Source organism: Trichechus manatus, unplaced genomic scaffold (genome assembly GCF_000243295.1).
Source record: "Trichechus manatus latirostris isolate Lorelei unplaced genomic scaffold, TriManLat1.0 scaffold00131, whole genome shotgun sequence".
In the NCBI taxonomy this organism is placed as follows: domain Eukaryota; kingdom Metazoa; phylum Chordata; class Mammalia; order Sirenia; family Trichechidae; genus Trichechus; species Trichechus manatus.
In genome coordinates this window covers 804,197-819,710 of record NW_004444067.1, presented here as the reverse complement: position 1 = coordinate 819,710, position 15,514 = coordinate 804,197, and the positions used below count along the sequence as shown (strand labels likewise).

Sequence of the window (15,514 nt, the reverse complement as noted above, 5' to 3'; positions counted from 1 at the left end):
GGGACAGTAACATGCCTGTTAAATTAAACCACACTTCATATATTTATATTTTAATTTTATGGAAGCCAATTTAATTGACACACTGCTTGCTACAGGAAAGAGACGATGTCTCATTCTATTGATGAGGAAAACAGGAAAATCAGGTAAGAGCAGAGATCACCCCCAGCTAGAAATGACAGCCCCCATCCTGTGAACTCGAACTGCAGTTATTTACATATCCTTTGGCACTTTCTCAGGGGTACGTACCAGTCCTATAAATCTTTATAATCCCTCCTTCCCAGCCCAACGCCCAAAAGCCTTTAAGTACTCAATAAACATTTGCAGAATGAATGAATGAATCATTCATCTCTGTAGTTTCTACTCCAATTTAGAGCCTTCTACCCAATACACAAATAACGTTTAATGAATTTACTTTTATCAAGTGACTGCATGAGGAGAAAGCCTCAAATTCTAAGATCAGCTCTCGCTCTAACCTAGGATTATAATGATACTCATTAGCTGACATATACTCATTCCCTACTATATAGGGAATAGTAAGAGGTACTGGCCCACGGTAAGTACTTACTAAATATGACTGAATGATGAAATAAAACACAAGATGTTATTAGCAGCATCTTACCCAGATTCCAGGGCCTTTGGTTCCTCCGCCTTTGAGTCATACAGCTGTATTAATTCCTGAGAATTTTCCACATTAACGTGAAGAAACTGCAGATCACGCTGTTGTTTTACGTAAATCTGCCCATAGATATTGACAGTCAACATAAAATGAAACAACAAAACTAAACTGAGCCAACACTCTGGCACTTTCAGACCCTAGCACAGATCACACGGTGACTAGAGAAGGAGGCTGAGCACATCGGCTTTTATTTTTCCTGTGGACACTAGATGCGTCAGTATAACCAGTTCCCTAACCTTGGTTACCAGAAGCAAGACCTGATCTGTAGATGCTAAACGTGACAGATGTCCAATGTACTCAGAATTCCAAAGCACAAAAAAAAAACCAAACAAACAAACGAACAAACCCACACAGGCGTAGGTTTTTCCCAGTTTAGCGTGTTTGTAAATATCTCTCGCCTAGTTGTTAGAGCGGTACAATCGGGACATACCTGTCTCAGATTATGCAGTTCAGTGTTTGTCCGCTCTTGCTTTGATTTTGCAATATCAAGTAAGTCGTCTTTCCTCTTCTCTCTTTCTACTATTTAAAAAAAGTATCATTAAAACATTTTTTTATATCAGCACAAATCTCTCCATTCCCAACAACTTCATGCTCAGCTAACATTTTTTTCCCTCATTCCTGAATTTAAAAACTGCAGAACGGCTGGCTGGGAAGGGCTCTAATCTGTTCTTCTGGCTAAAGTCTTCATCAAACGGGAAAATTTTCATGATATAATTAATGCTAAGTCAAAAAAAAAGGGATCTCTGGTGTCACAGTGGTTAAGAACTCAGCTGCTAACCAAAACGTTGGCAGTTTGGATCCGCCAGCCGCTCCCTAGAAATCCTACAGGGCAGTTCTACTCCATCTGATTGGGTCGCTGTGAGTCGGAATCGACTCAATGGTGATGGGTTTGGTTTTTAACTCAAGAAAGACTTGAAATTGTATCAACTCTGTGATTCTACTTACACGTGTGTATTTGCATGTACATATGCACAGAAGAGCTTCTAAGAGTAAGTATGCCACAGTGCGGAGAGAAGTTAGTGATTTTTGAACAGGAGGATTAAAGGTAATTCTTTTTCCTCTTTTTTTTTGGGGGGGGGCAGCGATTTCCAAATCTCTATAATTAACGTACATTACTTTAATTTTTAATTATTTCCACAATACACAGGTAACTTTTGAATGCATTTTCATTGAAAAAATCCAAACACTATATTACCTTTGTCAACAGAAAAATAATTACATTACATGGGGGAGGCACTTTTTTGCCATCATGTAATCAATCTGATATATTCTCACAAGCAGGTTCTCCCTGTATATTCTCACTAACCAAAGGTATCTGTACCCATGGGGTGCCCCAATAGGCAGACAAACTATACTTCCATTTTCATAAAGGCCCAGCACTCCCTTAAAGACTTTGTATTTCTTTTTTTTTTTAATCTCATAAAATTTAATAATTTCTCAAAAATTGTTGTTGTTGAGAATATATACAGCAGAAAACACACCAATTCAATAGCCTCTACGTGTACAGTTTGGTGACATTCTTCGAGCTGTGCAAACATTCTCCTTTTCTGAGCTGTTCCTCCCCCACTAACATAAACCCACTGCCCCCTAAGTCTCCCATCTAACCTTTTGAGTTGCTATTGTTATTTTGATCCCATATACCATATTTTCACACAAATAACGTGCACGATATATGTTTTTTTGCCAACCTCACCCTCCCACCACGAGGTATTTTTGTAAGTACACGATACTAATTTTTTTAAAGGTTGCTGTAAAAAAAATTAGCACAGTGCACTTATGAAAATACTTTGCAGGGGAAGTGCACAGTTGACAAAAAAATGTGTAACGTGCTTGTTATTTCTGTAAAAATATGGTAGACAGATCTTAAAAGAGCACAATGCTCAAGGCAGACATTCTTTACTAGGTAAGCTAAACTGCTGTTTGGTTTTAAGAAGGCTTCAGGGGACATCTTTTATTTAAAGTTTAAAGGTTATCTCCGGGCAATAGTTTCAGGTGTTCATCTAGTCAGCCTCCATGGCTCCAGGAAGTCTAGATTCCGGGAGAATTTAAAATTCTGTTCTGCAATTCCCCCCAAACTTGGTATTTCTTAAAAACTCTTTTTCATCTGATAAGTACGTAAGATTCAGAACTCTCTTGAATATACCCTGTAGTAATATACTCAATTTCTTAGTACAAAAAGACAGAACAGAGAGATATCGACTGCAAACACCTTGCTGAAAACCGAACACTACAGTGGGGACATGGCAAATCCATACTGTAAAAAGAGTTTCAGAACTTGGTAGATGAGAACCCACAAGAAGGAAAGGACTTGCATCCGAAAAAAAAAAAATACATTAATATACTTAAAAAGAAATCATTTGGTTCATGTAGAGCTGAGAAATCAACCCGGCACTGTGGCTTCCACTGTGCTCTCCTTCAGGCTGTATAGTTTGTGGATAAGGATTATCTTTAAAGTAAGATGGTGCTCCCGACCCACAGTGGAAGGACCAATTTGTTTAAAAACAAATCAATACCTTTCTAAGAAGTCAAACTAAATGTGTAAGACGACCCCTGAACTATACAGAACCAGTTTTAAGTACTTCTGATGTAATCGAAAGAAAAGTTTATAACTTGTATCTGTGGTTCTTTCATAAAATACCTTTTTCAAATGTCATTTTTTCGCATGGAGGAAACAGAATAAAAGTATTTATTTCTGTTGTACATTTGGAATACCACAAAAACATTCAAGGGCAAAGGCGTGTGCTTTGCTATATGTAGACTGTAAGTGCCTGGACAGCTTTCTGTGGTCACAGGTGACCCAGTACAGTCAAAGAGCGAGGACAAATCTAAGCAAAGCCATCCCCAACACCAGAAACACACTTAAAGTGCAGGCCCTTCCACTGTGCGTCTGGAGCACCATCTTACTTTTCAAGACAATCCTCATCCACGAACTATACAGCCTGAAAGAAAGCACAGTGAAAGCCACAGTGCCAGGTTTAAACTGTATCTTCTCTGCACTTATTAACTATCTTGTTGTTATGGATTGAAACGTGTCTCCCAAAAATGTGTGTCAACTTGGCTAGGCCATGATTCCCAGTATTGTGCAGCTGTCCTCCATTTTGTGATCTGATAATGCGATGTGTGGTAAATCCTAACCTCTGTGATGTTAATGAGGCAGGATGAGAGGCAGTTATGTTAATGAGGTAGGACACACTCAACAGGATTAGGTTGTATTTTGAGTCAATCTCTTCTGAGATATAAAAGAGAAAATCGAGCAGAGAGAGAGGGACCTCATATCACCCAGAAAGAAAAGCCAGGAGTGGAGTATGTCTTCGGACCTGGGATCCCTGTGCTGAAAAGCTCTTAGGCCAGAGGAAAATTGATCACAAGGACCTTCCCCCAGAATCAGCAGAGAGAGAAAGCCTTCCCCGGGAGTTGGAGCCCCAAATTTAGACTTGTAGCCTCCAAGACTATGAGAGAATAAATTTGTTGGTTAAAGCCATCCACTTGTGGTATTTCTGTTATAGCAGCGCTAGATAACTAAGACACTCGTTATCCAACATTTCACATTTATGACAATAGTGAAAAATCTACTCTCCAACTATTTTGCGCGTTAAAAATGTACGCCTGGCAGTTAACAAATACCAACATGGGAAGCAAGAGTAACGCTGGCTTTGATGGTTAAGGTTATGTGTCATCTTGGCTGGGCTATGATTCTCAGTAGTTTGGCAGTTATATAATGATATAATTTGTCAGTTATGTAATGATGTAGTCATCCTCCATTTTCGCATAATACCAATTTCACATAACAACCTGGTCTTTGGAACCTAACCATGTCCATAAGTGAGGAGAGTGTGTACTACTTTTTTTCTAGTCAATTCTAAATTGATTTCTTTGCATTAAACAAGTCAGCACCATACCAAAAACGTATATAGTAGACGTGCATCATTTATGTAGAGTTGCATTTAGTTTATGTGCATTCAATTACAGGCACAAAAAATAAGAAAGGAAACCCAGCTGCTTCAACAGAGGGGTGAAACCTCCACCTGCTGTTCCCACAGTGCACATGCCCCGCAGTGAGATGAGGAGCACCTGTGGCTCCCTCAGTGGATCTCCACTCCACCCACTTCTCATATTAACAAAAGAGCTCTGGTGGCACAGGGGTTAAGCACTCTGCTGCTAACCGAAAGGTCAGCGGTTCGAACCCACAGCTGCTCTGTGGAAGAAAGACCTGGTGATCTGCTTCTGTAAAGATTACAGCCTAGGAAACCCTATCTGGCCATTCAATTCTGTCCTCTAGGGTCACTATAAGTAAGAATCGACTCAATGGCACCGGGTTCTCATAACAACACCACTGTGACATGCTGAGTGGACTCCTAGTGTTACAGATACTTGCTTTGGATATAACATGGCCCCTGAACAACCGCCACCTACTTCATTGGTGCTCAATTTTAAATATATTTGAATTTTGTTTTCATCTCTGAATTTAGAATAATCTACTGTTATTTAAGAGACAACTGTACTGTAAATACAAATGTTTCCCTAGTTCAGATAGTTTTCTACACGGCTGGGTTTAGCTGAGAGATCAGAGTGCCCATTTTCCTAAGAGGTAAAGGACGGTTCTGGAAAACAAAGAGGTAGGGAGCTCTCTGCTGCATCTGCCTGGGCACCAGCCTAAGAGGATGGCACAAAACACGCTGCCCAACACTGGCCAAGAGACACCACCTCTCATTAACTGGGGACCTCAGGCAGGGCGCCCAGTCCGTGGAGGCCACATTTACAGGACTATAAGAACCCACGTGGGGTCACCATGAGTTGGAATTGACTCAGGGGCAACTGGTTTGGTTTTTCTTTTTAAGTACTCACAGAATGTGAAACAGTGTCACCATCTCGTTTGCAAACTCCTTATAAACAAGGTGGACAAACAAATGAAATGTGTCTCTAAGCCTATGTAAGGAACTTCATTTTCAACAAAAGGAAAAATAAGTTTAAACTTAAAAGAAAGGTAAAACTTTAAGACATCTTCCAATTTCAAATGAAATGTGTTAACTTTTAGCCATAACACTTGACATCATATTATCATGTTAAGCCTTTTAAAATTCTTTTTAGGCTTAATTCACTTTTATAATTTAAACATATAAACACTGTTTTGAGACAATGCAGTAGACAAGATGTTCAAAAAATAAGCTGAGGAAAGTTAAAAAAAAAAAAAAAAGCTATATCACAAAACGGATTTAATATAGTGTTACTAAACAAATTCCATATAATTCACCTAGCGATATCTAGTAGGAAGTGTGAGTATACAATGATGGATCAAGAAGGAAGCAGACTGCTAAAATAATGCTGTAAACTTTCATTATTCCTCCCTCTGGCCTCCCAGAGCATTTTATTCAAGCATTTGTACAGTACTAAATTCTCCCTAAGTAGCCCTGGTGGCGCAACGGTTAAGCACTTGGCTGCTAAGCAAAAGGTCAGCAGTTCAAACCCACTCAACAGCTCCTTGGGAGAAAGACCTGGTGATCCGCTCCTGTAAAGATTACAGCCAAGAAAACACTATGGGGCAGTTCTACTCTGGCAAACGGGGTCCCCTTGAGTCAGAATCAACGTTACGGCACACAACAAATTCTCTGTGGGCCTACTAAATGCTGACCCAAAGAATGGCTGAATCCAACTATAAAGCTACAAATACGCTAGATTTTTAGTACTTTGAGAAGTAGGCTCATTACTTTGAGACCCAGTAATCCAAGACATGGTAGAAACAGTGACCTCTAGTGGTAGAAAACCATACTTTCTCCTAATCCTTTGTTTCTTTTAGATTAAAATTAGGAAATCAATTTTATTTGAAAATTTCTTAATGTAATACTGTATTTTTTTTTCTTTAATTTACTGGAATATATTCTCTTCCTGGAAGGAGGAGAGTTGAGGGTAGGGATAAAGAGACCAAGAAAAAAAAATGTAATTTAATTTTCTATTTGGAACTTTACCTCTAAATCTATGATTTTCACAATACAAACGATAGAAATTAAAGCTCAGTAAAGTCTTCTTGGCTGGCAGGGATACAGAGAAGATCTGTAGATCCATGACTCGCAATTGGAGGTGGGGACAAAGGAGAGGCACTCCCTAGGGGAGAGTGAGATATGGGGGTGGGACGGCATAGGGTTTGGGGGAATAAGCCTGAGGGGATGGAACGAGATTTTTATGCTACCAGATGCGAGCAAAAATTAAACATGATTGAGAAACTTGCTTTAAATCAAGAAAAATTCATCCCCAACATTCTTATTTTATGATCATGCTGATATAACAAAACACATGTATTTTTCCAACTGCAGTAATTATAGGTAAGCTATTTACAAGACTGGAAAAATACTGGAAGTCCTAATTTTTATCTAATATATATATCAAGGAGCCCTGGTGGCACGGTGGTTAAGCGCTCAGCTCTAACCAAAAGGTCAATGGTTTGAACCTGTCAGATGTTCCGCAGGAAAAAGATGTAGTAGTCGGCTTCCATAACCATCACAGACTTGGAAACCCTATGGGGCAACTCTATTCTGTCCTCTAGGGTCGCTTATGAGTCAGAATCAACTCAGTGGCAACCAGTTTGATTTGGTTTACCTGCAAAATTATAAACATCCTCCCTTCATCAATTTTGAAGACTCTCTTAATGAATTTCTAAGCATCAGTATTATGTTTTTAGAGAAGCACAGTCACACACTCAAGCTGCAAGGACCACAGCTCTTCATTTTACAGACGAGGAAACAGTTAACTGGGAGGCCTGATCGAAAACCAAAACCACTGCTATCAAGGTGATTCCGACTTTGTGGAAGCAGACTGCCACATCTTTCTCCCATGAAGCCACTGGTGGGTTCAAACCGAATTCTCCACCTTTCAATTAGCAGCTGAGTGCTTAACCCCTGCGCCACCAGGGCTCCTTTTTTAGGGAGGCATGATAACAATTTACAATTCCCTGCCTTGTCCCTCCCCATCCTTTAAAAGGTGTGTAAGAAAAACAACAAACATCTCAAAAACTATTTTGAGAGAAGTACAATTCCTTCAGTCTGTTATAGCAGTACCTTACAAAGCTCAGGTTAGAAACATATAGCTATTTTATCACTTAAACTAATTTTTTATTATTTACCAGTAAAAACCAATTCATCATGCAGGTAACTTCTCTCTTGCTTGAGGCGAATGATCTCTTCTCGCTGGTCGTTATTTTCTGTTGTCTTTTCATTCAGCTCCTCTACACAAACAGAAGGGGAAAAAAGTTCTCAAAAAAATACTAGTTCCTTGGAGACTATGCACAACGGATTAACAGTCTTGTCTTCAGCACCCCCTTCCAATTAACTGGAAGTCCTGTTAGACCTACAGTTAAAACATGTCCCATGGCCAACATCTGTGTCCACGGCAACCACCCCGGTCCAAGCCCTCGCTCTGTGACCTGGCTTGTCTCCCTGCTTGAGCCCTTGCCTTACCTACAGCCCATGGTCTACAGAACAATCAGAGCTATCATTTAAAAATAAAAATCTGCTCATGGCATGTATCTGCCAAAAGCCTGCCAATGGCTTCCCACTGCATTTAGGACAAAATCCAAACTTACTAGCATAGACTACAAAGCCCTAAATGACCTGGGCCCGCCTACTTTCCTACCCCTCTCCCCCTTCTCTCCATCTGTTCCTTGAACACATCTCAACTTCAAAACTCACTCTAGGGCTTTTGCATTTGCTGCTCTTTCCGCCTGGGGGTTCTTGGCCCAGTCTTCACATGGCTGGTTCTTCCCATCAGTCAAGTCTCAGCTCAAACGTTAGGTCCTTCCAAGAGTCTTCCCAGTCCACCCAACTAAACGAGTCTGTCTCCCTCAGTCTCTACTCTCATTTTTAATTTTTTTATGTTTATTATATGTTGACTTTATAAAATACTTAGCAGGCATAAATACTGATACAACGGACTTCTTTTGACTGGAGTAAGTATACATAAACGTTCAATAAACATTTATGAGTGCCTACAATGTAACCCCATGTACTGTGGATTGAAAAGAGAGGACAGAGTCCCTCCTTGCTGTCAAGGGGCTCAGAACAGGATTATGGTTTTAGCTGAGGCTATAAATGGAGGCAAGCTCTATGCTTTGCCACAGGTCAGGACATCAGAAGGACAAGATTTTAGAATGCTGACTCTTAAATTAAATCGGCAAAGATACAATTTCACAATGCCAGAATCTTTTAGTTGAAACAAACGTAGAAGGTCATTTAGTTCAGGCAAACCCAGGAGTCCTCTCCGCGTTGTTCCCCTGCTTGAATACATCCGGTAACAGAGAACTCACTGCCTCGCAGGCATGCGCTATGGGCAGTAGTGAGAGTACCTTCCACCGCATTGTGCCTCTTGTCACTGCCTGCAGGGTGGTCTCCTCCTGGTGAGCCCATCTTCCTGTCTACCGTGATGACCAACCACCCAACGTGATGCTGTGGGTGCAGACTTAAGACTTACACAACAGCTCCTCAGCCCCCCAGTGGGGAAAGGCCAGAGGAAGGCAGGCCTAGCTCCATGCCCTTAGTGGCTGAACGTAAATTTTTACACAATCACCTCTACCACGGTCACAGTGTATAGCACTAACCCACTTGGTACACCCAGTCTTGTCTTCACTGTAAAACTTCAAGAGTTACATTACTCAGAAAGCAGGGAATCATGGAGTTACTGCAAGAATAAAAGTAGAAAAGGAGAACAGAAAAGGGAATTTTAAAAACACAAAACATGCCATTCTGGGAAACTGTGTTATGAGTGCCAAGTCCTCATCCCTCCCTGGTGGCACACTGGTTAAGCAACTGACTGCTGACTGAAAGGTTGCCGGTTTGAAGTCACCCAGCTGCTCTGCAGGAGAAAGGCCTGGTGATCTGCTCCCATAAAGGTTACAGATAAGAAAGCCCTATGGGGCAGTTCTACTCTGTCACGTGGGGTGACTAGAGTAGGAACTAACTCAACGGCACCGAACAACAGAGACAATCCTGCACGTGATTTTGCCGTGTGATTTTGCATTCCTCCCACAAAGGGGAGAGGACACGCCCCCACTGCCTGGCTTTGGCTGCAGCCACATGACTTGCTCTGACTGACAGAATGAGGCAGAAGTGATGGCGTGGCAGGTCCAACCCTAGGTAGATCTTAAAAGTCCTCACGGGCTCCTGCGTACTCTTAAACTTCTGCCATCTCCGTGGGAAGAACTGCCCAGGCTAGCCCACCGGTGAGGAGGAAGATGAGCAGCCCTAGCTAGGCCCAGCCAGAGCAGCTGACTCCCACGTGACCTCCAGATGCGTGATCTTAATAGATGCTCCTGGCTGTATGCCACTGAGATACACTTACTGTTTGTTACAAAGGAACTACTAGAAATAGCTAACCGATCTTGTTGTTGTTAAGCACTGTGGAGGGAGTTCCAACTCATGACAACCCCATGCACAACCGAACGAAAACACTGCCTGGTCCTGCGCCATCCTCACAATCCCTGCTATGTCTGAGCCCACTCTTGTAGCCACTATGTCAACCCATCTCATTGACCGTCTTCCTCTTTTTTGCTGACCCTCTAAATTAAGATAGGACTTTAAAAAATATAATGTGTTATACAGCTTCCCCTACTCTGTTACTTATCTGATTATAACACAAAAGTTGCAACATAATTCTATATAAATGAAATGAACATTTCATGTTAGGACCCGTTATGGACTGAATTGTGTCCCCCAAAAATAGGTAAATCCTAGCCTTTATGCCTGTGGTTATAATGTCATTTGGGAATGGGTTGTCTTTGTTATGTTAATGAAGTGGGATTCAAGTGTAGGGTGTGTTTTAAGTCAGTCTCTTTAGAGATACAAAAGCAAGCAGAGATGGGGGAAGACAGATGTCAAGTCACATGAAGACTGCCATGAAACAGAAGCTGAAAGAGACAAGGAGCTTCCCCCAGAGCCGCAGAGAAAGCCTTCCCCTAGAGCCAACACCCTGAATTCGGACTTCTTGACTCCTAACTGTGAGACAATAAATTTCTGTTTGTTATAGCCACCCACTTGTGGTATTTGTGTTATAGCAGCATAGTTAACTAAGACAGGACCTGAGGCTAGCAACAGACCTACATTCAATCATAAGATTAGGTGACCTAAAAGAAGAAATATATTCCCAAGATCAAATGCTTAAGTGTATGTCTCTTCCTTACCTTTTAGTTTACTAACTTCAACCTTAAGTGCTTTTAATTTCTGCTTATAATCTTGTTTTTCTTTCACAATACTAGTCTCCACCATCTTGGCGTCACGCAATGCATGTTCCAACACTTTAAATTTACCCGAACAGTCTGCAATGTGATTGACTGCCTCGATGATATCTTTGTCCTAAAGGAACAAAAAAAAAATCAAATTTAAAAGCTGCTATTAGATTTTTAAATTCCAAGTAACCAATAATAAACAATTACACTCATTAAAATCTCATTGTGTGCCAGTTTTAGTTTTAAGCACTTTTCATCTATTAACCTATCTAATCTTCATAGTAACTTTATAAGGCAGGTACTATTATCATCACCATAAGGCAGGCAAGAAAACAAGCATAAAAAGAATATGTAACTTGGCCAAGGTTACAGAAGTAGTAAGTAATCGAGCCAAGATTTGAACCTAGCCAGTTGGCCCCAGACACCATGCATTTAACCACTATACCTTACTATCTCTCAGAAAATTTAAAATAAGACGATGACCTATGAAACTGTGACAGCAATAGGAGGGACGGCAGACCTTGGGGGTGGGGTGGAATTAGTCTCTGGATTACAGACATAAAGTCCCATGGTCCAGCACTTCAGCACTTCTGCCTCCCTTTCAGCTTGTTAAAATGACAGATTCCAAGACCTCATCCCATAGCTACCCAAATTAGAATCTTATTGTTGAGGCGGTTGTTTTAATTACAAAAAAGGTATATGCGTGTTGAAAAATGATTCATACAATAACTAGATGTATAAAAGTAGTAAGTAAAAGGTCTCTCCCTCACTCACTCTCCTGGAATAACTATGACTAACAGGTTCTACCCCTGCCTAAGTACAACCATTTCCATATATACATCCCTGAAAAAAAGTCACTTCTGTAAATTTCACACTAGGAGGACTTCCGGGTTGGAACACACCATTAAAACACCAAAGGAGCTTTGTGACCAGACCAGTAAGTAGCAAAGACTCACAGTCCTAATAAGCACGCTACAACAGTTAAGCCTCTAGCGGCATTTATTATCTACCATCACTGTCAATCCTTTCCAGCCTTAAGCTTGGGGTTCACACTGCCTCCTTCAGTAAGTATGCCCTGGAAGGCATCTGCTTAGAGGCCATTTTCATCAAAATAAAAAATTGAACTCTGGGCGAACAGTCTGTTTTTAATTCAGGGGAAGCATCTTCGCAGTATCTTCATTAGTATTGCCAGCTTTGCCAGATGGTTTGCTCTGATGGAAACCACAGGGGTCGTTGAAGCCACTAAACTGGCCACTACTTGACCTACGACAAGTCAGCCAATTTTAACATCTTCTCTTTAATTTTGAGGTAGCTTGCCACTGATCACTTCAAAAATACTAACAACGTGCTGGGAAAAATCACACAAGACCTTCCCGTGAGACCAGTATCAATCCCCTAAGTGGTGGCAGCCAACCGAAAGGTCGGCACAGTTCAAACGTACCAGCTGCTCCGCAGAAGGAAGATGTGGCAGTCTTTTCTGTGAAGAACACAGCCCTGGAAACCCTATGAGGCAGTTCTACCCTGTCCTATAGGGTCACTGTGAGTGGGAATCAACTTGACAGCAATGGGTTTGGCTTTTTGTTTTGGGTGGCACAATGGTTAAGCACTCAGCTGCTATCCAAAAGACTGGGGGTTCAAGCCCATCCAGCAGCTCCATGGGAGAAAGATGTAGCAGACTGCTTCCATAAGGATTACAGCCTTGGAAAGCCTTTGGGGCACTTCTACTCTGTCCTACAGGGTCGCTACGAGTCGGAATCGACTCGACGGCAACCGGTTTGGTTTTTGGTTTACTGACCAACTACACATGAGATAATCTGTATCAAAGACATGTACTATAGCAGAAGAAATGTGACCATTTATTGACTACATCAACTGCTGAATTGCTAACAGTTTTTTGCTCCATTTTAAAGAGGATTAAGAAGCAATCTCACTGCTAATAACTTCACGAGCCCTCATAAGGCATCCATTGAAAGAGATCAAGTTGAACTTGTTTCTCTCATTTCCAAAACAAGAATTTAAAAACTGAGAACAACTTACACAATGAAAATTATAAAACACTGCTGAAAGAGATTAAAGATGACTTAAATAGCTGGAAAGATGTTCCATGTTCATGGACTGGAAGACTTAATGTTGTTAAGATGTTAGTACTACCCAAAGTGATCTATAGATTCAATGCAATCCCAATCAAAATTCCAACAGCCTTGTTTACAGAAATGGAAAAACCAATCCTGAACTTTATATGGAATGGCAAGAGGCCCAGAAACGCTAAAGCCACGTTGAAAGAGAAGAACAAAGTAGGAGGACTCGCACTTTAATTTCAAAACATATTATATAGCCACAGTAATCAAAGCAGCCTGGTACTGGTATAACAGTAGACACACACAAATGAGAACACTGATAGCTCTACTTTTCTGGGTTGCTAAAGAAATTAAATAAGATAATGTATATGAATATACTTTAAAAGTACCAAGTGGTCTGGCAAATGGAGGTGCTGTTATTTTTAATTACCTTTAGCTTTATCATTGTAGTGAGTGCCTGTTCCCGAGCTTGCAATTGTCCTACCTGGGCAGAAAGGTCCACTAACGTGTTGCTGAGATTTTGGTTTCTAGCCTACAAGGAAAGACACAAAATAAATACTAACTGAGTCATTTTAAAGCTTTCATTGCCATCACCAACCATAATCTGTGCTCATTTCCCTACTTTTTTTTGTTGTTTAACTTCTTTTAGTAACAAAGTAGGCTAAGCAAGCAATTATTAAAAAGGAATAAAAATATCCATTTCTCCATTAACTCTAGTATCCTCTCAATACTTGTGCTGCCCTACTGAATTATATTGGTCATGTTTGCATACGTGTCTATTTCCTGAAGTCTATTTTACATGTAATTTTAGGCTGGGAAGAAAAGAGAGAATGAATGAATGAGAACTGCATTAGTAAGAATTTCCCTCTCTGAAATAAAGTAGTATTAGTTAGCTCCTATGTTTTTTTTTTTAACTCTATGTTGAAACAACTTCATGTTGAGGTATTCCCACTTATAAGTCTTTTTAAATGACAGAACTGTGTCTGATATAATTACTTTGTATATAATATGCTTAATGATTGGGAAAAAAAGAACAGATTTAAAATTATATCTTCGGTTTTTTAATTTAATACAGATTCTATAATACTTTTTACTTATTTTATATCTAGAAACTGTCTGAAATAGTATTCTAAGAAAAGAAGAAAGCATTAAAAATCTATATTATGAATTATTAAGACTCATTATATTACCATGATCTATAATGAATATCATTATGAAACAAGAATATGAAAGATGTAACAAAAAATAAGGTGGCATTCTCTCTGTGCTTCTGATCAAGCATGAACTCAAAACTATCTGATAACTGACGAGTCAGAACAAGAAAACTAGTCCGTCTTACAGATTCTATTCCCAATCAGCTACTAACAAACAGATATTTGTTTATCATATCTGATAAGACACAATAGTTTAGAATGCATCATTTGAAGCTACTGAAAGCTGATGATATTGATCTCTAGGTTTTACTGAAGCTTAGTCTCCAAGACAGAATAGCACTGTGCAGCTAACCAAAACAGTACAATCAACACAAGACTATGATGCAGGCATGTGTACACCTCCATACACAGACATGCATTTTAAATGGAAACATTTAATTTAAATCTAATTTTTCAGTGACTGAAACAAACAGAATTTAGAGGAGGGAAGCTTATCAAAAAAAATACCAACCTTGGGGCAGATGACCAGATCCCAGCCAATGAATGAGAGAAGAACCATGTATGAACCATTCAAGCCTAGCCCCTAAAACAAGATCTTCTATCCTACCTCTGCTTACTGTTTGTTCATGACTGACTGACAGAGTGAGTCCAAACAAGGGCTCCACAAAGTCCCTAGAACAGTGGAGCCTTGAGATGAGAAGAACCCAGATCTCCAAGTCAGCCCTTAGAAGAAAACTTCCCAGAGGACCCACAGCACACTGTCATCAGTAAGAAATAAATTTGTATTATGCCAAGTAAAAAAAAAAAAAAAAAATACCAACCTCAAGGTCTTCAGAGAGGAGAGAGGCATGGGCTGCCTTCTGAGCCATCTCCTGGAGTTGTTGTTGAGTTTTTTGAAGAGCCATTTGGCATTCATTTTGATTGGATTCAAGGGTTTTTATTTTCTTTATGAGTGACCTGATTATTTCACTTCTTTTATGTAGCTCACCTGAGGGAAATTTCATCGATAATTTATTTGTGGTCCAATCTGAAGTTTAAAATGAGGTATTTTCAAAACGAGTGATTACAAAGTAAAAATGTGTTAAAGAACTTTTTAAAGGACAATTCTTCTTAAAAACATTTTTTAAACTGTGAAATGCACATAAAAACAGAAAAGTCACAAAATTCATTTGTGTGTAGTTTAACAAATAGTTACAAAGGGAACAAGCGTGTACTCTGTACCACTGTCAGCAGCCCGGAGGCCCCTCTGTCTCTTCCTGAACACAACTGCTCCAATTTCTACTTCTCAACCACCATCCTGATCTTAAATAATTTACTGGTTTTTTTTATTTTTTATTTTATTGTATTTCAGGTGAAGGCTTACAGAACAAATAGTTTCTCATGAAACAGTAGTACACAT

General features: G+C 40.0%; 1 protein-coding gene across 3 annotated transcripts in view; it reads right to left on the bottom strand.

Annotated features, from left to right (window-relative positions):
• CCDC62 (coiled-coil domain containing 62) overlaps positions 1-15,514 on the bottom strand; it is a 28,702-nt gene that overhangs the window by 9,270 nt on the left and 3,918 nt on the right. For 2 of the 3 annotated variants that reach the window (XM_023739219.1, XM_023739221.1), the window contains exons 3-8: positions 14,937-15,103; positions 13,392-13,493; positions 10,839-11,010; positions 7,791-7,892; positions 1,107-1,195; positions 620-735 (exon numbers count right to left, since the gene is read on the bottom strand). In XM_023739219.1, the coding sequence (XP_023594987.1) occupies positions 620-735; positions 1,107-1,195; positions 7,791-7,892; positions 10,839-11,010; positions 13,392-13,493; positions 14,937-15,103 (748 nt within the window). The remainder of the gene's footprint in view (positions 1-619; positions 736-1,106; positions 1,196-7,790; positions 7,893-10,838; positions 11,011-13,391; positions 13,494-14,936; positions 15,104-15,514) is intronic. The other variant, XM_023739220.1, reaches the window with a different exon arrangement.